The sequence below is a fragment of the Ostrinia nubilalis genome, chromosome 29 (genome assembly GCF_963855985.1).
Source record: "Ostrinia nubilalis chromosome 29, ilOstNubi1.1, whole genome shotgun sequence".
NCBI classification, from domain to species: Eukaryota; Metazoa; Arthropoda; class Insecta; order Lepidoptera; family Crambidae; genus Ostrinia; species Ostrinia nubilalis.
This window is the reverse complement of record NC_087116.1, coordinates 7,108,899-7,132,580: the sequence shown is the minus strand read 5'-3', so window position 1 is coordinate 7,132,580 and position 23,682 is coordinate 7,108,899. Positions and strand designations below refer to the sequence as shown.

General features: G+C 40.7%; 1 protein-coding gene and 2 long non-coding RNA genes across 3 annotated transcripts; 2 read left to right on the top strand and 1 right to left on the bottom strand.

Annotated features, from left to right (window-relative positions):
- Positions 1 to 780: 780 nt before the first annotated feature.
- Positions 781 to 5,683, bottom strand: LOC135085764 (zinc finger protein OZF-like). The gene is made up of 4 exons (XM_063980565.1): positions 5,409 to 5,683; positions 3,441 to 3,606; positions 2,358 to 2,415; positions 781 to 2,140 (listed from the first exon to the last, which is right to left on the bottom strand). Exons 1-4 carry the CDS (start codon positions 5,564 to 5,566, stop codon positions 1,056 to 1,058), a joined length of 1,467 nt encoding a protein of 488 aa, XP_063836635.1. The 5' UTR covers positions 5,567 to 5,683; the 3' UTR covers positions 781 to 1,055.
- A 394-nt stretch (positions 5,684 to 6,077) lies between these two features.
- On the top strand, positions 6,078 to 10,820 carry LOC135085814 (uncharacterized). Its single transcript, XR_010260220.1, has 3 exons — positions 6,078 to 6,194; positions 6,550 to 6,649; positions 10,679 to 10,820. It is a non-coding gene; the product is annotated as an uncharacterized LOC135085814 (long non-coding RNA).
- Positions 10,821 to 11,163: 343 nt separating this feature from the next.
- On the top strand, positions 11,164 to 19,959 carry LOC135085815 (uncharacterized). The gene is made up of 4 exons (XR_010260221.1): positions 11,164 to 11,253; positions 14,887 to 14,941; positions 15,748 to 15,854; positions 19,746 to 19,959. It is a non-coding gene; the product is annotated as an uncharacterized LOC135085815 (long non-coding RNA).
- Positions 19,960 to 23,682: the final 3,723 nt, after the last annotated feature.

The following is a 23,682-nucleotide window of genomic DNA, read 5'->3' as shown; positions in this document are numbered from 1 at the left end:
TGACTACTGCTCAGAATGCGTTCGTTCGTTTCAGCCAAATGACGTCCACTGCTGGACAAAGGCCTCTCCCAAGGTTTTCCATAATGAATGCGTACTTACCTACATAGGTACGTACCTCATTATAAATAAGTAGATTAATTATTTTTTCACTAGACAGCAACCCTAACAGCGTAAGAAGAGTTCAGAGGCACGCGATAGAAAGAGACAAAACTTGTAGGTGAATAAAATTGTAGGTACGTAGTGCTGTGCGAGCTGAATTCCACTGTATCGCGTCGTAGCAAGACTCGCATTTATTTAAATCGTCTTGCGGAGTAATCCTTCTGTACCTGTACTATTACTTATTCTGTGACTAAGCGCTCTGCTGATCTACCTTCATAAATTTTTATAACAAAAACCTATACAGGGTGTTAGGTAAATGGGTATAATTATGAGCCGACACTAGCCCATGTTAACATGGTCATATAAATGGTATAATACAAATCGAATTTTATAAAATTTATTTTGTAAATCAAATCAAATCAAATAATGTATGAAAATTAAAAAAAATAAAATGATGATAATCAAATTTCTGACTTCACCATACCATTTATATGACCATGTTAACATGGGCTAGTGTCGGCTCATATACCCATTTACCTAACACCCTGTAGTGTCTACTTTCTGATCAAATATCCTGCGACACTGTGACTCACGCCATTGACTATAAGAATAAGTGAGTACAATAGAATAGGGTAGTGTCATAGTAAAAAATATAAGAATATCGGTAGTATCGATATGCTATCGGTATTTATCGACAGTTCGGCAACACTACTAGTTAACATTACACCCGTTTTATAATATAGTTTATAATACTTTTACTTACATAGGGTAGAAAAAAAATCACTAATATCTGCATTGAATAAAATAAATTAATATCACTAAGGTTTTTGAAAAATAACTTTTTCAATTTTCATGAAGATCAAACCATAATCGCCATAATACAGTTTTTAAAGTAATAGGGGAAATATAATAAAGTAGTACTATTTGTACATACGTAGACTATTGTTATTATTTGTTCAATCACTATCCGTCTCGCATTCCTCCTTAATATTAACCGCCTCGAACGCAATCTCAGGCTTTTTTACGTCTGGCAATATTTCTTCTGCTTCATTTGCGTTGACATCATGATTATTGTCAGTTTGATCGGCTTTATTTTTATAAATTCTAACTTTACGTTTGTTCGTATCTAAGGTAGGTAGAGGTATTTTGTTGTTTTTCACTTCGTTCCACAACTTGAGGGCCACACTTGCATCGGTCTCTGCACTCTCATAGATTTTATCTGGATGTTTTCTTGAATAATGTCTGATTACGTTCTGTCTGTGAGAGAATTTCTTTGGACAAATAGCACATGCGAAACACTTGATGTCCATGTGGGTTCTCATATGGTATTTCAGACGGCTTTCTTTAGGAAATGCCTTATTGCACACCGGGCAGTTTAGATTTACAATTTTATCGTGCCTCACCGAATGCCTCAACATATTGTGTTTGTGAGAAAACTTTTTGGAGCACACCGGACAAGCATATGGTTTCTCACCAGTGTGCATTCTCATATGAGGTTTAATCAGACCGAAGTGAGTGAACGTTTTGTTGCATATATTGCAAGAGAACGGCTTAAATCCGTTGTGATGTTGGACATGCCGGATCAAAGTGCTTTTGTACTTGAAATTCATTCCACACATGTCACAACCGAAGGGCCTTTCCGTTGAATGCTTTTTCAAATGACTCGTCAGTAACGATCCTTTGGGGAACTTCTTGTTGCACAGATGACAGACCAGCGGTGTATCAGGCAACTTGCACTGGCTTTTCCCTTGGTGCCTTATAAGGTTCGATTTTAAAGTGAAGGAGCGATCACACTGGTCACACTTGAATAGTTTTTTGTCTAAATGTATGTAGTTGTGCTGCATTAAATTAGCTGAACTTTTAAACGTTTTGCCGCATAATTCACACTTGTAGATCAAGTCTTGGGGGTGGGGTGGGTTTTTGAAATCTTCGTCTGTGTGGGAGAGCAGATGACGAATGATGCTAGCTTTGGTCATGTAGATCTTTCGGCAAATCAGACAGGTGAATTTTCCGTTGTCAGTGACGTACTTTTGCTTCAACTCTGGAATGAAAAATTCGGTTGTTAATGAACTATTCACAGAAGCTATTTTTCTGGCGTTTTCACGAAGACGCGGATTGTTTCTCATGTGTATTTTTCAATACTTAAGTAACTGATTTGAAATTATAATATAAATACGTCAAATTGTTCTTTTAAAGTAACTTATCTTTTTTAACTCTCTGTTTAACCTTTTGTGATAGTAGGAGTAGGTAAATCTTACCATTTCTTCGCTGTTTTTCTGACGATAAATGTTTAATCTGCGATTTCTCGGGCTGTTCCTGAAAGAACAGAAAATTAAAATTGTTTATTAATGAAAATAGGCTCCCAAAGAGCACTCTTTCACATCCCATAAAATGGGCCAGTGCTGAGAAGAAGCAGCGCAAGAAACTCAGTCACTATTGTCAGCCTCTTTTTGAAGATTTTACAGATTATAGTCTGGTCCGTGAGCACGTAGAATTTTGTCTAATGTGACTGTGACTGTGCGACGAGCGCCCGCAGTGAGTGTGCGAGCGCGACAGCAACATAATTACGCGCGAGCGATAAGGATGGGTAGCTTGGGGTCATTGGACAAAATTCTACGTGCTCCCCGGACCAGACTATAGATAGAAAATAATATAATATTGCATATAAACGGATGTGTGCTAGGTTTCAATTCCATACATTTTTGTCTAAAATGCAAAGGTTCCTTAAAGAGCAATTGATAATTTTCAACTACTATCTGTCCAGAAATAAGCCAGAAAAGTGCTAGACATCCAAACTAAGCCCCGCGAACGGGGAAGACCCCGAATTACATGGATGTCCGTAATCAACGACCTTAAAGAAGCCCAAGTTAACAGTAAGACAACCCAGGACCGAGCCGCCTGGAGACGCATGACGCGTCGGGCCGACCCCAAATAAAATAGGAATGGGCCAGGCAAAATCTGTCCAGAAATAGGAATTTTTGATTTTGAAAAACCTTTGAAAAATCTAAATTTTTGCCTCTAATCACTACATTAAAAACTCATAAAAACCCATAAAACTCATTTATTTTTGCAAGTAGGCTTTTAAAAAGCACTTACACGTCCCGATATTAACATATTGAAAACAAAGTCGCTTTCCTGTCTGTCTGTCCCTATGTACGCTTAGATCTTTAAAACTACGAAACGGATTTTGATGCGGTATTTTTAATAGATAGTGATTCAAGAGGAAGATTTATAAAAAATATGCATATTATTAAAGAGAAAAGCTAGGAAATTCCATTGCAACCATACGAAGCCAAGTTGGAAAGTTAATTCTTAATATTTCACTGATCGAACATACATACTTGACTATGACAATCCTCAGGTATCAGCTCCAACTCTATCTGAGTGCACTGTGTCCGTTCCTCCGTCTTGATGGTGTCCGTGGTGCTGTCCGGTTCCTGCGGGCTGTCCGGGCGGCACGCCGGGGGTCGCTCAGGGGTCAAGTCTAGGGGCTCGTCTTTGATTTGCCTGGAACGGGTGAAAATATTAACGTTAGATGTGGTAGGGGACAGGAAATTTAGTTTAGAAAGAGGTTTATTATGTTAAAACTTATTTATTTTTGCAAATAGGCTTTTAAAAAGCACTTTTACACGTCCCAGTTTTAACCCTACCTTTGCTTCGGGACAAGTAAGTACTTTACTTATAATAATATTGGTGGAGGCCTATGTTCAGCAGTGGATGTCCTATGGCTGAGATGATGATGATGGTAATGGTGGAAACAGTATTTAAAACTGCTTGAAAACATATTTTTTAGGGTTCCGTAGCCAAATGGCAAAAAACGGAACCCTTATAGATTCGTCATGTCTGTCTGTCCGTCCGTATGTCACAGCCATTTTTTACCGCAACTATAAGAGCTATACTGTTGAAACTTAGTAAGTAGATGTATTCTGTGAACCGCATTAAGATTTTGATGCAAAAATAAAAAAATAATAATAATAAATATTGGGGGCTCCTCATACTTAGAACTGAAACTCAAAAATTTTTTTTTCATCAAACATACGTGTATCTATGGATAGGTCTTCAAAAATGATATAGAGGTTTCTAAAATATTTTTTTTCTAAACCGAATAGTTTGCGTGACAGACGCTTCCAAAGTGGAAAAAAGTTGGTCCCCCCCTCTAACTTCTAAAATAAGAAAATGAAAAATCTAAAAAAACATAATATGATGTACATTACTATAAAAACTACCAACGATAATTGTTTTGAACGAGATCTAGTAAGTAGTTTTTTTTTAATACCTCGTAAATCGTAAACCGCTTATTACCGCGTAATCTATATATATAAAAATGAAACCCGTTTCGCGTTGTCACGGCATCACGTGTGAACGGCTGAACCGATTTCGATAATTCTTTTTTTAAAATGTTTGTGGAAGTCCAAGGATGGTTCTTACGGAAAAAAATATTAAGAAAATCTCTACGCTAAGGCGGTACGAAGTTCGCCGGGTCAGCTAGTCTCTCATACAAATAACTTAAATTAAAAAATAATAACTTTAATTTCATAAATCAATGGTACGGAACCCTTTGTGCGTGAGTCCGACACACACTTGGCCGGTTTTTTTATAATAAAGTTTGATTAATAGCAGTCAACAGTAGTCAATAAATATGGTAGGTATTTTCATGTTCATAAAGTAACAGCCTAGAGTTTTATGTACTTGTAGGTACCATATAAAACTGATGAAAATAACTATTTTTTGCAAAACTATCAATTTCAAAAGTTTTCACTTTTTAGGGATACTTTTTATACCAAACTAGCTTCTATTCTGCTTCAAATTTTGTCTGTCACAGAAAAAGAGTTATTGGGACATTCGAAAACATTAAAGTACGCGTCCCTATTTCAAAAGCAGGGATAAAACTACCTTAATAATAATAATAAATAATCCGCAATCAACACTGAACACGTAACTCACTTGGCATGAGCCCATGAGTTAACGTTATACCGAAGAACTTATGGACTTCGAGTAAAAAAAAGCCTAAGAAATAATAAATAATTTATTTCAGACTTTCATCCATAGTCTGTTAGTAGGGATTAGTAACAATTTTTCCTTATTATGTCCTTTCTCGGGACTATCCCATTTTCTTCATAATTTTATTATGGCGAGATCTGGGGCATTACGGCCCACAGTGACCTCTATACCAAATTTCATCAAAATCGGTTCAGTGGTTTAGGCGTGAAAGCGTAACAACATACAAGACAGTTACTTTCGCTATAATATTAGTAAGGAAGTAGGGATAAGAAATGTCGTAGCTGTTTTGGACAAATAAACATATTTACCTTAAAGGGCTATAGCTTCTCTCAATTTTAACAAATTCGGTAGATCTTTCATAATAGTTCGCGGAATTTGGGACACTATTTAATTCTGTGTCACAGTACGAAGGGGACGGCTCGTCGTCCTCGATTTCCTTTTTAATAACGACGTTGCTCTCTGCCATTTTGTCGCTTTTCTTTAAATAGCCGAATTAGTTTTCATTTTAAGTAAAATTCGCAAAATAAACCCAAAAGAACCAACACCACTCCATCGATCAATGTTTTTTTCAATTTGACGTATAATAACGTCACCACGAAATATGACACTTGATTTAGTTTTTTTAGCTCTGTAAGTTTGGCACACAACACTTTGAGCAACGAGTGTTGCTAGCTACAGTATAACGATTTTGCGAATATAATTTATCTTTTGCTTTTTTGTCATATATTTTTGTTATAACATTTAATGCCTTTAATACTTCACTCACGGAGCGTGTTTTAGCTTAATATAGGTGTGGGTGGGTGGTCTATTTTCTCAAATTACATGATTTGACGCTCTTTGCCAGTAACTTTTATTCTCAATCTCATAATGGAATGTAATAAAGATAATGCCTTTTGACTACGTACCTATAATCTGATTACCCAATTCATGAATAAATCAATTAATCAAAACTTGAAATCATCCGTGAAATGTAACTTGCTATTGGTTCTGCAAAAATGTCGTACAGAGACGTGCTTTCAGAGCGAGTATTTTGTGTTTTTTAAGTGATTTCCTAATGGCGACAATACATTGGTGGTTGTTTTTACTGGTTTCTTGTGAGTAACTTATCGGCTTTTTAAAACGCAATACTTAGGTACTACTAAAATACCTACGGCCTGGATAGGTATGATGACTACCTATCATAACCATTTTTTTTCTCATCGGGAAATGCTTTGCTCATCATACCCACTGGCCGATGCAATGGGGACAGTCAGTGGGCTATGTTATGTGGGACTCCCCTCGCCCAGGGCGGAATCTACCCACTAATGTGGTGGTGGTGTCCTTTGGGGTCATAGAAACGGAGCTCCGTTGAGCCGCGAGATAGGTATTTGTCCTAAAATTGGACATTCGTCCGTAGCTATTGGACATTCGTCCGCGGCGTACTTACTTCAAAGTGATTTTACATTTCAGTGAACAATATAAACAACTCCCAAAATGTGAGCCACCGAAATTCGAGTCCAGCGTATAATAGAACAACTCCGTTGGTGAGAGGCCCAGCGCAAATTCAAGTGTAAGTTTGTGCTGATTAAATATGAAATGAAATCATTTCTGACTTTTTTTCTTATACTCTAATTTCTGTTAGGCCCAAAGGTTAGCTGGAAGATAATGCATTATTTTAAGAGAATCACACTAAACTGATTTTAACCAATACCCTTGGTCAATGTACGAAACTGTAATTTTTTCCAGTCAAAAGTAGTTTTGACCAAGGAAGGGCGTTAATCAAATAAAAACCACCTGACTGCAAATAATCAGTTAAAAGTGGTTTCGCCTGATATAAAATTTTACTAATCAGTCAAAGTTCATACAAAGTTATGATGTGAAAATTACTATGAAATTATCAAAAATCTATACTAATATTATAAATGCGAAAGTTTTTCTTAAAGAAAAACACATTTAATTCTGATGAAACTTTACAGTATTATTGTTTATAACCCAGAATAACATATAGGTTATAAATGTATGGCGATCTGTGACAAACTGAATTTCACGCGGGTGAAGCCGCGGTCAAAAGCTAGTAGCCAGTGTTTTTCAACCTGTGGGTCGCGACCCCCTAGCTAGGGGGTCGCCAAGCCTGTATAGGAGGGTTGCGAGAGGTCGTAAAATGTACCTTAGTAAAAAAACAGTAATGTTATAAAGATAACCGCCTCTGTGGTCTAGTGGTAAGACCACCTGCTTCAGACGCAGAGGTCCCGGGTTCGATTCCCAGTGGGGGCAGATTTTTCAGTTCGGTTTGGTTGGTGGTAGGGCTTGTTCTAAGTCCACCTGGATAGCTACCACCATCTTACCTAAGTCTCTCGCCATAACAACAATGTTACAGCATTGTTGTGTTCCGGCAGTTAGAGGTAAGATAGCCAGTTCCTCCGTGGTTGAGGATTCCAGGTGAAGCTCGCTTCCACCTTCGGCCTGATCGTCACTTTCTATCAGGTGAGATACAGGCCAAGAGCTTCCTCGTTGTAGATTAAAAAAAAGATAGTGTTTCGGCGCGTAACGCCTACGCAAACTTTTACCACAATTTTTCCTCCGTGTAACATCAACTATAAATTAGCATAAGTAGTTTAGTTTGCATAGTTAATATTAAAACCAACTGTCAGTCTCATTCCGCTACCGACCTTTGCAATTTAAAGAGCCATTTTTGTAATTTAAACTATCCTGAAGAATTTGGGCGTTTCAATAGCTCCTATCTGTATATCTAAATATACATGATGATTTATCCGAATACTAATTATGCAAATTCATAAAATGTTGTTTGGATTGAAATATTCGGTTCCTACAACATCTCTGTAACATTGTTTAAATGAATGAAAAAAAGCGAGCGGTCGAATACCTACAAGCATAGCACATTTGATTGTATTTTTTAAGTCGTAAATAGGGGCATAGAAGGACATAATAGCACGCTTAACTTGTGTAAAATAAGCAGTTTGCAATTTGCATCTCCGTGTATGGCCATAACACCACTAGATGGCGCTATACGCTTTTAGATCGCGATATCATTTGATTTTTTCCTATCCTTAAAGACGACGATTAGTTCAACATTCAACAAACTAATGTCAAACTATGTCAAATAGTAAAAAATTTTTGATAGCGTTCGCTTCCTTACAAGTGAACGTTTAGAACTTAGGCCTCAACCTCGAAAATAATCGTATCCTACTAATAAAAAATGCGAAAGTTTATTTTTCACACAAAAACCACTGAACGGAGTCTGATGAAAATTTCCAGTATTGTTTATGACCCAGAATAACATAAGTTAGTGATGGTCAACTCGAGTAAGTAACTCGAGTTAACTCGAGTTGGGCGTAACTCGAACCCACTCGAGTTGAATTCTCTCTGACTCGAGTTCGTATCGTAATCCGAATGGATCCGACATGGACCGAAGATTGCCGATCATTTGAGTGTTGAGACTATGTTCATTTGAAGTTAACTTTAAACTGCCGGTTATTGTTGTAGATTTTCGTGTTTAATGTTCTGTTTTTGAAAAATGCCAAGTGATAATAAATATAAATATTTTTTTAAATTAAAATTCAAGCCAAAAATCCATGAATTTATTATTATATTTCAAACAATATTTTTTTCTTTCTTACTTTAGTTAGTATGATTCTCCCAATACATTATAAATGATATTTTTTAAAACGTTAATACAAATCTGAGGGAATAAACTGGTAAAAATAAGTAAAAAACTGACTTGTCCATCCAGTTAACTCGAGTTACGTAACTCGAGTTCAACCCGAGTTACGTGGATTTTAACTCGAGTTAAATCGAGTTTTGTTTTTCCCGAGTTTGCCCATCACTAACATAAGTACATAGGCTATAAATTTATGACGATCTGTGACAAACAAACTGAATTTCACGCGGGTGAAGCCGCGGGCAAAAGCTAGTAGTTAATACGACTAAATTTTTACCTTTACGTTTCGCGGCATTATGCCTGCCTGGCAAGCGAATACCTACTACAGGCATAGCACATTTGATTGTATTTTTCAAGTTGTAAATAAAGGCATAGAAGGACATAACAAGCAGTTTGCAATTTGCATCTCCGTGTATGGCCATAACACCACTAGATGGCGCTATATGCTTTTAGATCGCGATATCATTTGATTTTTTCCTTATCTAAAACTAAAACGATGAAATTGAACGATATGAAGTCACCAATACGCCTTTCCATGAAGGAAAATAATTTTTGAAAACGTTCACTTGTTTTAAAGTGGACGTATAAATGAAAATAAACGTTTATTTAATATACCGTTTCGACCAAACTTTTATCTTTTAATATAATCGCAAACCAATCGAAAAGTGGTCTTACATGGTCGAAAAGACCCTTTTTTGTATGGAGTTTTGACGGATTCGATTTTCGATTCGATCAAAAAGTGCGTTTTGTCTAGGGGGGCTGGTATAACTGGCACATTGACAGTGTTTCAGTATGGGAAATATTATGTCAAACTAGCGGCCGCCCGCGACTTCGTACGCGTGGATCCCGTTTTACCCCCTTTTCCCGAATTTTCTTTGCTATAAACCTCACGGAGCCCGAGACCTTTCCAACGAATGCAAAACCGTGGAAATCGGTTCGTGCGTTCTGGAGTTATAGCGTCAGGGAGGAAAACCCGACTTATTTTTATATAGTAGACTAGCTTTCCGCCCGCGGCTTCGCGCGCGTGGACTACCTTATCTACATATTTTAAGGAACCCTATTTTTTTCCAAAATAAAATTTAGCCTATGTTACTCGTGGATAATGTAGCTTTCGAATGGTGAAAGAATTTTTAAAATCGGTCCAGTAGTTTTTGAGCCTATTCATTACAACCAAACAAACAAACAAAGTTTTCCTCTTTATAATATTATTAGTGTAGATGACAAGTTTATTCTGAGACTAGCTTTTGCCTGCGGTTTGTCACATATCGCATATCGTCCTAAATTATAGCCTATATGTTATTCTGGGTTATAAACAATACCTACTGTTATAAACATTCAGACATCCAGACATCCAAACTTGCCTCTAACTGACGTATTTAACCGACATTTTGCAAAATTTTCAGGCGTTTAGACATATCGATTCGTCTTGTAAAATTGATTATGATGGTGTAGTAGATAACTCAGTTTCGAAAAAAATTTCAGATACGTCAGTTAGAGAGGCAAGCGACGTTATAATAGGTATTAGTAGGATTAATATTTACTCTACCCTTTGTTTGGTCGAATCCACCCTTAGAACTAGAAACTAGAACTACTTTACTTACGCCCGTATTCACAAACATTACTATGAGGTCTCACAGTGCGCGTGGATACACAGGGAGACACACGAACCAATCACAGAGCTCTATTCAACGCTGTGCGTTCGATTTGCTGCTTCACGCTTCACTAAGCAAACATGGTTAAAGTTTGTGACGAAGTTTGATACGGGCGTTAGGCTGAGTTGCACCACCAAATTTTATATGACGTTAACCGGTGTTTTTTGTATGGAATTTAACAGTCTTTTGACGTTTGTTAAAGATTAAGTAAGATGGTGCAACCCAGCCAGCCTGATTCTATTAATTACTAACTTACCTGCTATTCCAGCCCCTATCAAGAATCTTTCAGAAGAAATAGCCTCCAGGACATTATCAAAAGTTTACTTGATGGAGCGAAACCTAAGAAACACAAGATGAAAGGGGTTGAGTCGGTGTACGAGCCATATTGGATCGGAGGGGAGTGGGTGTTTTATCGGTAAGAATAAAACTTAACTCCTTCTGGTAAAAACATAATCCTCCTTTTGGCGCAGTCGAGTAACAACGAAAGAAATCCCTGTGGCCTGACGATATACCTACATTATAGATGGTTTCATCCACGAAGACGCGCCCCACCAATCTTTGGTCACTGTCGCACGGGGTGCGGGGAGTTTGATCCGAGCAATCCGAGCGTCATTATTGTATGTGCGTGTGCACTCATGGATGATTTAGCGTGTACCGATAACACTCAAACATTAGCGGAAGAATGGTGGGGCGCGTCTTCGTGGATGAAACGATCTATAATTAAGTAATTAACAAATACTTACTTCAGGACTACGCCTGAGCTTTACAAGAAGTTTTCAACGAGAGCTCCCGTCACCACGGCGTGGTCATCCACCAGCAGTACCAAGACCAAAACTACCACTAGTATGTATCCTGTATCTTTATCATCATCATCATCATCGTCATCCTACTTCCTACTAATATTATAAACGCGAATGTTTGGATGTCTGGATGTTTGTTACTCTTTCACGCAAAAACTGCTGAACGGCTATAATTTATGACGATCTGTGACAAACTAAATTTCAAGTCAAGCTGCGGGCAAAAGCTAGTCTACTATCTGTACTAATATTATAAATGCGAAAGTCACTCTGTCTGTCTGTCTTGCTTTCACGCCTAAACCACTGAACCGATTTTGATGAAATTTGGCAAAGAGATAGTTTGAGTCCCGGGAAAGAACTAGGATAGTTTTTATCCCGGTTTTTGAAACAGGGACGCGCGATAAAGTCGAAGCCGCGGGCGGAAAGTTAGTAAAATTATAAAAGCGAAAGGTCACTGATTGACTGACTCACTGACTTTTCACGAAATTTCACAAACTACAACTACACGTGCAAGGAGTCTCAAATTTTGCATGGGGGTTCCTTTTAGAACGTAGGTGCTCACTAAGACGGGATTTTGCTAAATTCAACTCCTAAGGTAATAAAACGGGGTCCACGCGCGCGAAGTCGCGGGCGGCTCTACTATTAATATTAACTACTATAGTCTGGTAGCCGAGCACGTAGAATTTCGTTTGATGACCCCAAGCTACGATTTTGCAACTCGAGCTGAAAGCTTTCGGGGTTTTGGAGTTGGATGGGCGCTGGGCGGAGCGTAGACTTCATCAGTCGACGCCTCTCGAGCTTGGGTCTGATATTCAATGTGCCTCTTACCATTCGGTGATCGCTTCCTGTTTTGACCGAGTTGATCACAGAGACATCATTGAATATATGCTTCTTCGTCGACAAGATGAAGTCGATCTCATTTTTTATAGCGCCATTGGGATGCAGCCATGTCCACTTTCGCTGTTTTGGCTTCCTGAAGAAGGAGTTCATCATAAAGAGGCCCTCCCTCTCCATAAAGCCAGCCAGCAGTTGGCCACGTGCGTTCCTCTCTCCATACCCAAATTGCCCCACTTTCAGCTCATTATCGCTTCGTCTACCCAGCTTCGCGTTGAAGTCCCCCATCACAACGGTAAAATGGGACCGGGAGCTATGTATGGCTCTGGAAATATCCTCATACATAGTCTCCACTTCGTCGTCGGGGTGTTCCGTGGTCGGTGCGTATACCTGTATGACCTTCAGCGAATACCGTTTGGTGATTCTGAGTATAAGGTACGCTACCCTCGCCGAAACACTCTCGATCTGGACCACGTTGTTGACAAGGGACTTGTGGACGATAAACCCGACACCACCCTGGGACTGCTGGTCGCCCTCCCGGAAGTAGAGCAGGTTTCCGGATTTCAGGATTATGGTGGCAAAATCGTTTCGAATGCCTAGGAGACTGCGAAAATGTGGACGAATACAATGACAGGTTCGTGGAAATTGTCCAAACGACTGGGTCTAAGTTCTTTAAAACCCGTCGTCCAAAAGGAACCAAAAAGATCTCTGACCTCACCAATAAACTTATGGAAGAGAGACGAAACTTGGTTCTGCAGTCCTCTGAAGATGCTGCTCAGTATCGGCGTCTTAACAGACAGATCTCCAAGTCTTTGACTCGCGATCTACGCCAATTTAATACAGATCGTATTAAAGAGGCGATTGAGCGTAACAAAGGCTCTAAAGTGTTCGCTAGGGATCTGTCTGTTGGCCAAAGTCAACTGACCAAGCTGAAGACCGAGGATGGCAGAGACATCTCGTCGGGGCCTGAGTTATTGGAAGAGGTTGAGAAGTTCTACGGACAATTATACACGAGTGTACGTACACCTGTCACAAATCTAGCCGAAGACCCAAGAGCTAGACTGACCCGACACTACACCGAAGATATCCCGGACGTCAGCCTGTACGAGATTAGAATGGCTCTCAAACAGCTGAAAAACAACAAGGCACCGGGTGATGATGGAATCACGGCTGAGCTTCTGAAAGCAGGCGGAACGCCGGTACTAAAGGCTCTTCAGAGGCTGTTCGATTCCGTCATACTTGAGGGAAAAACGCCTACGGCATGGCACAGAAGTGTGGTGATACTTTTTTTCAAAAAAGGCGACAAAACCTTGTTGAAAAATTATAGACCCATCTCACTTCTGAGCCATGTCTACAAGCTGTTTTCGAGAGTCATCACGAATCGTCTCGCACGCAGGCTCGACGACTTCCAGCCTCCCGAACAAGCCGGTTTCCGAAAAGGCTTTAGTACCATAGACCACATACATACGCTACGGCAGATTATACAGAAGACCGAGGAGTATAATCAGCCACTTTGTCTGGCGTTTGTGGACTATGAAAAAGCCTTCGACTCGATCGAGACCTGGGCAGTGCTACAGTCTCTCCAACGGTGCCAAATTGACTATAGATACATCGAAGCGCTGAAGGGCTTGTACGAAAACGCCACAATGTCGGTCCGCCTCCAGGATCAGAACTCGAAACCTATCCAGTTGCAGCGAGGGGTGAGACAGGGAGATGTCATATCTCCGAAACTGTTCACCACCGCCCTGGAAGATGTTTTCAAGCTTCTGGACTGGAGCGGATTCGGCATAAATATCAACGGCGAGTATATCACACACCTTCGTTTCGCGGACGATATCGTAGTCATGGCTGAGACCGTGGAGGACCTAAACACAATGCTCGATGGCCTCAGTAGAGCCTCTCAACAAGTGGGTCTTAAAATGAACATGGACAAGACAAAAATTATGTCAAATGCCCGTGTTGTACCCACTCCTCTGAAGGTTGGAGACACTACACTCGAACTTGTTGACAATTATGTATACCTGGGACAAACAGTCCAGTTAGGTAGGTCCAACTTCGAGAAAGAGGTTAATCGTCGAATCCAACTCGGCTGGGCAGCGTTCGGGAAGCTTCGCGAAATTCTCACGTCCGAAATACCGCAGTGTCTCAAGACAAAAGTATTTGACCAGTGTGTGTTGCCAGTGATGGTGTATGGCTCTGAGACGTGGTCGCTTACTATGGGCCTCATAAGAAGGCTCAAGGTCACCCAAAGAGCGATGGAGCGTGCTATGCTCGGAGTTTCCCTGCGTGATCGAATCAGAAATGAGGAGATCCGTAGGAGAACCAGAGTGACTGACATAGCCCGCAGAATCGCTAAAATCAAGTGGCAGTGGGCGGGGCACATAGCTCGAAGAGCTGATGGCCGCTGGGGCAGGAAAGTTCTTGAGTGGCGACCACGAGCTGGAAGACGTAGCGTGGGCAGGCCTCCCACTAGGTGGACCGACGATCTGGTAAAGGTCGCGGGAAGTACCTGGATGCAAGCGGCGCAGGACCGGTCTTTGTGTAAATCCTTGGGGGAGGCCTTTGTCCAGCAGTGGACGTCTTTCGGCTGAAACGAACGAACGAACGACCCCAAGCTACCCATCCTTATCGCTCGCATGTATTTAAATTGCTGTCGCTACTGTGCGATGGGCGGCCGCCGGCCGCAGTGAGTGTGCGAGCGCGACAGCAACATCATTACGCGCGAGCCATAAGGATGGGTAGCTTGGGGTCAATGGACGAAATTCTACGTGCTCGGCGACTGGGCTTTAGCTCAATTCACTCGGCGAACTTTGTACCGCTTCTTAACTATTGATTTATTTTACAGCCACACCCTATTTGAACTTTATGTGTCAACACCCATGCTTGGAACTCTATGAAGAGTAAGTTAAGAAATAATAATTACAATTATTTATTATGGTAACCCAAATAAGGCATCATCATCATCATCATCATTTCAGCCACAGGACTTCCACTGCTGAACATAAGCCTCCCCCAATGATTTCCATGTTGATCGATTGGTAGTGGCCTGCGTCCAGCGCCTTCCTGCTACCTTTATGATGTCGTCGGTCCACCCTGTGGGTGGACGTCCCACGCTGTTTTTCAAATAAGTATCAGAATAAAATAGGTGACTAATATCAGTTTTCACCATCAATCCAAATTTTTTGACCCCTATGAAAACAAAATGCTTGGTGTTACCATTGGGGTCGTAGCACACTTGTCAATCCGGAAAGGGATCGTAACCGTATCAACTCGAGGCGGCCAGTATTCTTTGTATGAAACTCCATACTGCAACGCACACTTATCCGCACCGTAACGTAGACGCCTCGCTTCGCGATTGACAGCTCGCGAAAGGCGATACGGTGTTGATCCCTTTCCGAGTTGATAAGTCTGCTAAAGTCCGGTCGCTGAGCACGTAGGTCGTAGAATTTCGTCAAATGACCCCAAGCTACCCATCCTTCCTTATAATTATATTTTTGTCGCGCTCGCACACTCACTGCTGCCGCCCGTCGCACATTCGCAACAGCGATATTACCACAGAATAATAATAAGTATATTACGCGCGAGCGATAAGGATGGGTAGCTTGGGGTCATTGGACGAAATTCTATGTGCTCGGCGACCGGACTTTAGGACCTTTACTTGTTTGGGAGTGACGCCTTGGTAACAAGCGCCATTTTCGCTTTTCAGTTTCGGCATAGTTTGTGCACAACGGTTCAACGGTTTACAGTACGAAATGAAGCAATTCAACGATACGTGCGACCTCTACTTCGCTAACTGTATAAGCCCATACAACAGTAAGTAGTGTTGCTATAACTAAAAATCTGAAAACCGGACTTTCCAGGTGAAAAACCGAATCCAATCCGTATTGTTGGCTTAGATCGTTTTTCATCCACGAAGACGCGCCCCACCATTCTTCCGCTAATGTTTGAGTGTTATCGGTACACGCTAAAGCATCGCACACTACAATAATGACGCTCGGATTGCTCGGATCAAACTCCACGCACCCACGTTGGTAGCGCCTTCCTACCTTTATCAGATCGTCGGTCCACCTTGTGGGTGGACGTCCCACGCTGCGTTTTCCGTTTGATAAGTGTGCTACGTGGCGTTCCGTTTGATAAGTCCCCGGCGGCCCCACTATCCCGGGCCACGGTAGCGGTCACGGTAACGGTGGGGCGAGGGGTGCTAAGAATCACCGGGTACCGACAGGCTACCAACCCCGACGACCTCTGGCCCTGGCAACATTTAACACTCGCACGCTGCGGACTGACGTGAGGCTCGCCGAACTCGAGGAAGAACTGAGCAGGTTGCGGTGGGATATCGTAGGATTATGCGAAGTCCGAAGAGAGGGGGAGGACACCATAATCCTGAAATCCGGAAACCTGCTCTACTTCCGGGAGGGCGACCAGCAGTCCCAGGGTGGTGTCGGGTTTATCGTCCACAAGTCCCTTGTCAACAACGTGGTCCAGATCGAGAGTGTTTCGGCGAGGGTAGCGTACCTTATACTCAGAATCACCAAACGGTATTCGCTGAAGGTCATACAGGTATACGCACCGACCACGGAACACCCCGACGACGAAGTGGAGACTATGTATGAGGATATTTCCAGAGCCATACATAGCTCCCGGTCCCATTTTACCGTTGTGATGGGGGACTTCAACGCGAAGCTGGGTAGACGAAGCGATAATGAGCTGAAAGTGGGGCAATTTGGGTATGGAGAGAGGAACGCACGTGGCCAACTGCTGGCTGGCTTTATGGAGAGGGAGGGCCTCTTTATGATGAACTCCTTCTTCAGGAAGCCAAAACAGCGAAAGTGGACATGGCTGCATCCCAATGGCGCTATAAAAAATGAGATCGACTTCATCTTGTCGACGAAGAAGCATATATTCAATGATGTCTCTGTGATCAACTCGGTCAAAACAGGAAGCGATCACCGAATGGTAAGAGGCACATTGAATATCAGACCCAAGCTCGAGAGGCGTCGACTGAAGAAGTCTACACTCCGCCCAGCGCCCATCCAACTCCAAAACCCCGAAAGCTTTCAGCTCGAGTTGCAAAATCGTTTCGAATGCCTAGGAGACTGCGAAAATGTGGACGAATACAATGACAGGTTCGTGGAAATTGTCCAAACGACTGGGTCTAAGTTCTTTAAAACCCGTCGTCCAAAAGGAACCAAAAAGATCTCTGACCTCACCAATAAACTTATGGAAGAGAGACGAAACTTGGTTCTGCAGTCCTCTGAAGATGCTGCTCAGTATCGGCGTCTTAACAGACAGATCTCCAAGTCTTTGACTCGCGATCTACGCCAATTTAATACAGATCGTATTAAAGAGGCGATTGAGCGTAACAAAGGCTCTAAAGTGTTCGCTAGGGATCTGTCTGTTGGCCAAAGTCAACTGACCAAGCTGAAGACCGAGGATGGCAGAGACATCTCGTCGGGGCCTGAGTTATTGGAAGAGGTTGAGAAGTTCTACGGACAATTATACACGAGTGTACGTACACCTGTCACAAATCTAGCCGAAGACCCAAGAGCTAGACTGACCCGACACTACACCGAAGATATCCCGGACGTCAGCCTGTACGAGATTAGAATGGCTCTCAAACAGCTGAAAAACAACAAGGCACCGGGTGATGATGGAATCACGGCTGAGCTTCTGAAAGCAGGCGGAACGCCGGTACTAAAGGCTCTTCAGAGGCTGTTCGATTCCGTCATACTTGAGGGAAAAACGCCTACGGCATGGCACAGAAGTGTGGTGATACTTTTTTTCAAAAAAGGCGACAAAACCTTGTTGAAAAATTATAGACCCATCTCACTTCTGAGCCATGTCTACAAGCTGTTTTCGAGAGTCATCACGAATCGTCTCGCACGCAGGCTCGACGACTTCCAGCCTCCCGAACAAGCCGGTTTCCGAAAAGGCTTTAGTACCATAGACCACATACATACGCTACGGCAGATTATACAGAAGACCGAGGAGTATAATCAGCCACTTTGTCTGGCGTTTGTGGACTATGAAAAAGCCTTCGACTCGATCGAGACCTGGGCAGTGCTACAGTCTCTCCAACGGTGCCAAATTGACTATAGATACATCGAAGCGCTGAAGGGCTTGTACGAAAACGCCACAATGTCGGTCCGCCTCCAGGATCAGAACTCGAAACCTATCCAGTTGCAGCGAGGGGTGAGACAGGGAGATGTCATATCTCCGAAACTGTTCACCACCGCCCTGGAAGATGTTTTCAAGCTTCTGGACTGGAGCGGATTCGGCATAAATAAATATCAACGGCGAGTATATCACACACCTTCGTTTCGCGGACGATATCGTAGTCATGGCTGAGACCGTGGAGGACCTAAACACAATGCTCGATGGCCTCAGTAGAGCCTCTCAACAAGTGGGTCTTAAAATGAACATGGACAAGACAAAAATTATGTCAAATGCCCGTGTTGTACCCACTCCTCTGAAGGTTGGAGACACTACACTCGAACTTGTTGACAATTATGTATACCTGGGACAAACAGTCCAGTTAGGTAGGTCCAACTTCGAGAAAGAGGTTAATCGTCGAATCCAACTCGGCTGGGCAGCGTTCGGGAAGCTTCGCGAAATTCTCACGTCCGAAATACCGCAGTGTCTCAAGACAAAAGTATTTGACCAGTGTGTGTTGCCAGTGATGGTGTATGGCTCTGAGACGTGGTCGCTTACTATGGGCCTCATAAGAAGGCTCAAGGTCACCCAAAGAGCGATGGAGCGTGCTATGCTCGGAGTTTCCCTGCGTGATCGAATCAGAAATGAGGAGATCCGTAGGAGAACCAGAGTGACTGACATAGCCCGCAGAATCGCTAAAATCAAGTGGCAGTGGGCGGGGCACATAGCTCGAAGAGCTGATGGCCGCTGGGGCAGGAAAGTTCTTGAGTGGCGACCACGAGCTGGAAGACGTAGCGTGGGCAGGCCTCCCACTAGGTGGACCGACGATCTGGTAAAGGTCGCGGGAAGTACCTGGATGCAAGCGGCGCAGGACCGGTCTTTGTGGAAATCCTTGGGGGAGGCCTTTGTCCAGCAGTGGACGTCTTTCGGCTGAAACGAACGAACGAACGAACGAACGAACGAAGTGTGCTACGTCCTTAAAAGCTATAGGTACCGACAGTTTTACATACTTACAGCACAGACTACTAATAAGTTTTTGCATTATAGATACTAAAGCGCAATCATTATATTTTTCAGTTCCCAGTAAGTATCCATCTACGTTTTAATCTTACCCTACCTATTTATCAAATTCCTCTTTAAGTTTATTTACTTTGTTCCTACATCTTCACCTTTTTTTATTGAACATTAATTATCATAGTAACAAAAAATGGGTTTGATACATTTGCCCACACGTGTCTGCCTTTTCGCCCATGTGACTTCGCGCAAGAGTATTTTCGCACAAAAGTCCATTCGCGCTAGTATTTTTTTTGCGCTAATGTCCACTTTCCAGTGTGCAAATGGCTTTTTACGCAAGTATCTTCTCGCGCAAGTGCCCATTTGCGCGTGTGACTTCGCGCAAGTGTCCTGCCGGGCTAGAATGCGCGCTATGATAAAATCATCGACTTTAGACGACAAATGTATGGGCTTATCACATAAAATCGATAAAATACCTCAACAAAAATTTATCGACGCATCCTAACCCTACTGATACGTATTTTTGACTACTCGCAGAGAACAAATGGGACTGGCACGTGGGTAAGTGGTACCTAGTCTACCGAGGTCCATGCTGGGAGTTATCAACGACGTTCGCTCCACCGCCGGTTATACCTACCAGTTTGAAGAGCCGAGCCAACTTTTGGCTGTCCAAAGTGTACTATAATAAGAAAAATAATGTGTATGACTTGCATTTTTAGGGTCGAACCGCATTTGCGCCGCGCAGCGCGGCAAATAGGTAAGTAGACTATTTTGACACCAACTTACCACCACCTTACTTTTTAAAACTGACAAAACGAGACTCACATAGATTTTGTATGGACTTCTTGGCGGGAATCTGAAGCGTCATGTTAGCGGTTTTGTTTTATTTCCTCAAATTCGTGTGTGGGCGACTATTAATGTGTAATAATGGTGGATTATTAACCATTGAGTGTTCGTGAACGTGCATGAGTGTGGGCAAGTGAAGCAAAACAGTGCATCGTGATTCTTTGGTTGTCTCAAGTTGTCCATAGGAAGTCTCAGTAAAGCACCACAACTTTACTGAGACTCAAAGGGTGGGAAGGGGTATCATCTATCATCCTTCATTATATCATTACTTGATCTCATTTTGTAACTTGTATCACTTATACAGTGTGAGTCACGTTAAAGTGTACATATGAAAATAGATGAAACTAGACCTATTTTTATCGACAAAAAAGAGGTCAAAAATTTTTTGAGATTTTTTTTAAATTTTTTATAGAATTTTTTTTCTTCCAATTACTTATTGTAAAGAAAACGTAATAACTTTTAAACTAACCGGTATATCCTGATAAAATAAAAACAGTAATAATGCTAAATAACAGGCGATACTAAAAAACTACATAAAATACACAAAAAAGGCCAACAAATAATAAAAAATGATACTTTTTGAAAAAAAAAGCTGCTTTTAAATTCGTGTTTTTTTGGTTATTTGATAAATTTCTCCAAAAAATGCCCCTATAACAGGTGGTTTTTATTACTTTGTATTATTCTCTATCGTATTATCTTTGGAAAACCAAAAATCGCATGTCTCTATCCCTATCACAACATTTGCTATGAGCGTTTGAACAAAGGCCTGCCACAACATTATTTTCCGCTGCAGGTAGAGAAAATTTTAATTTTAACTAAAATGCTTATTTTACTTCGAAATCTTTTGTTTTTATTTGAAATTTAACTTGTCTTTATCTAAATTACAAATCTAGAGCCATTTTCAGTTTCGTTGTTAACGAAGCGTTGAATAGCGCGCCCGGAGAGGCTTAGTTCAAACGATCATTGCAAATGTTGTGATAGGGATAGAGACATGCGATTTTTGGTTTTACGAAGGTAATACGATAGAGAATAATACAAAGTAGTAAAAACCACCGGTTATAGGGGCATTTTTTGGAGAAATTTATCAAATAACCAAAAAAACACGAATTTAAAAGCAGATTTTTTTCAAAAAGTATCATTTTTTATTATTTGTTGGCCTTTTTTGTGTATTTTATGTATTTTTTTAGTATCGCCTGTTATTTAGCATTATTACTGTTTTTATTTTATCAGGATATACCGCTTAGTTTAAAAGTTATTACGTTTTCTTTACAATAAGTAATTGGAAGAAAAAAAATTCTATAAAAAATAAAAAAAAAATCTCAAAAATTTTTTGACCTCTTTTTTGTCGATAAAAATAGGTCTAGTTTCATCTATTTTCATATGTACACTTTAACGTGACTCACACTGTATACTTGAAAATGGCACAAATCAAGTCGACCTCGACGTGTATTGCCAACATCATCAAAAAAGAAGAAGATTTTGTATGGCAATACAAGCAAGCGACGTCACTATTTTGTCAACTCAAATTAACAACTTTTTTTCAGTTACAATGCAACCAAAAATCTTAATTTACAGGTAATTTAAAATTAATTAAGTTTTTAAGACCAGAATGAAGTGTCGTTTTCAAAAAGTTTTGATTTTGAATTATTTGAAGTAGCGTCAAATAGTCTTCTCAGTCGGTTATTCTTTCACTCATTTTGTATGGAATGTCGCATTATGGTGGCGCTGTGCGTCGCAGAACAGTTGCTTACTAGAGAATATTTTGACGAGTGCAGTGTCGCGTAGCGCGCAAATGCGGTCCGACCTTTAGATTTAATAAATGAAGTATAGTTTTGACAGACATTACACTATGTTATGTGCATGTACACGTACACACATAAGTAAAGCTAACTTGCCATCGTGTTTCAAGAATACCTGCTAAAAAGTCAAATTTTTACGAAAAATAAAACACGTTTTACATGACAATAATATTTTATTACAGCGCTAATTTACACAATCGCAAAAGCGAATATTATATACAACGATTTATTTCCTTCGCTTTAAAATTAATTAACTAAGCTTTGTATATTTTTATTACATAGCGATTTTGTAAGAGACGGAAATAGTAACAAGTTATTTTTAGTTAAAAAAGGATGAAAAAAGCCCTAACGTTGACTGGATACAACTTTTTCGGTGACAAAGTTAAATAATGTATTTAACAAGCCCTAACTGAGTCAGCACTACAAGTGCTAGGAGTCTCAAATTTTGCATGGGGGTTCCTTTTAGAACGTAGGTGCTCACTAAGACGGGATTTTGCAAAATTCAACCCCTAAGGGGGTAAAAATTCACGGGCGGCCGCTAGTGTCTAAAACAAGTAAGATCTTCGAGAAAATTACACAAAAAGTAACATTTACAACAACAAACATTTATACAAAATATATTTCACATAAAATGCCATTTTTCCAATGGTTTTTGTCCAATAATATTTACCCGAATAAAATTTTAAATAACTTCAATTTTAATCCCCTTTTAATAAAACTTACACGCTCGTTGAACAGTGTTTTAAAGTGACTTTTATTATGGAAATGTCATTTTAAAACAGTGTTCAATGACTGTGTAACTTTTTATTTGTAAGGGGGTAACTAAATGTTTAATTTTTATTTTCCTATCACATTTTTGGCATAATTTTTTTAATTCAATATTTTAAACTTTTATTTTTAATAAACTTTACTTCTTAAAACAAAACTATTAACATTAATTTATATTAACTATTAATATTATTTTTTTCGGGACTATTCCCACCTCTCGTTCCCACCGCTGCAACTCCTGTGTAGCCAGGATCTACAGCTTGACCGCCAATAACCCAAGCAGTGAAGGTCAAATTTGTGCTAGTACAGTATGTTCAAGAAATGTGGCTTTAAGAAGTAAAGTTTATATTGTTATTTATATTATTTTACACTTAACATACGTATGCCTAGTTGCCTAGTAATATAAGACATCCAATTTTGGTGTTACATTAAATTCATATTAAAAGGACGAAGCACACTTATCAATCCGGAAACGGATCGTAACCGTATCAACGCGAGGCGGTCAGTATTCTTTGTATGAAACTCCATACTGCAACGCACACTTATCCGCACCGTAACGTAAATGTCTCGACTCGCGGTTGAAAAGGTGATACGGTGTTGATCCATTTCCGGATTGATAAGTGTGCTATGACCTTATATTTTTCCTAAAATTTTAATTTTCATTTACAATCAAAATCTGTAGATTATACTAATAAAAATTTCGTATAATTGTATAATTTAAGGCATAAAATATTGAGCTTATTATGGCGTTTTTGTTTAATAGAATTGCTGGATTTTAAGGTACAGTCAGCGTCAAATAGTTCGTGACACCCAAAGTAGCCAAAAAGTTCGCAACACGTCTTTGTTACAATGAGGGCTATCGTTTTTATACTTAACAGTTGGCACCCCTGGCGATTGACAGGACCTTACTCTACAGTGGAGCCATCTTGATGAGTGCAAATGCGATAGTCCTCCTACCACTTTAGCGCTCACCAGTTGGTGCCACTGTCTTCGCTACCAGCAAGTGACAGGACCTTACTCTACAGTGGCGCTAACTGGTGAGCGCTAAAACGATAGCCCTC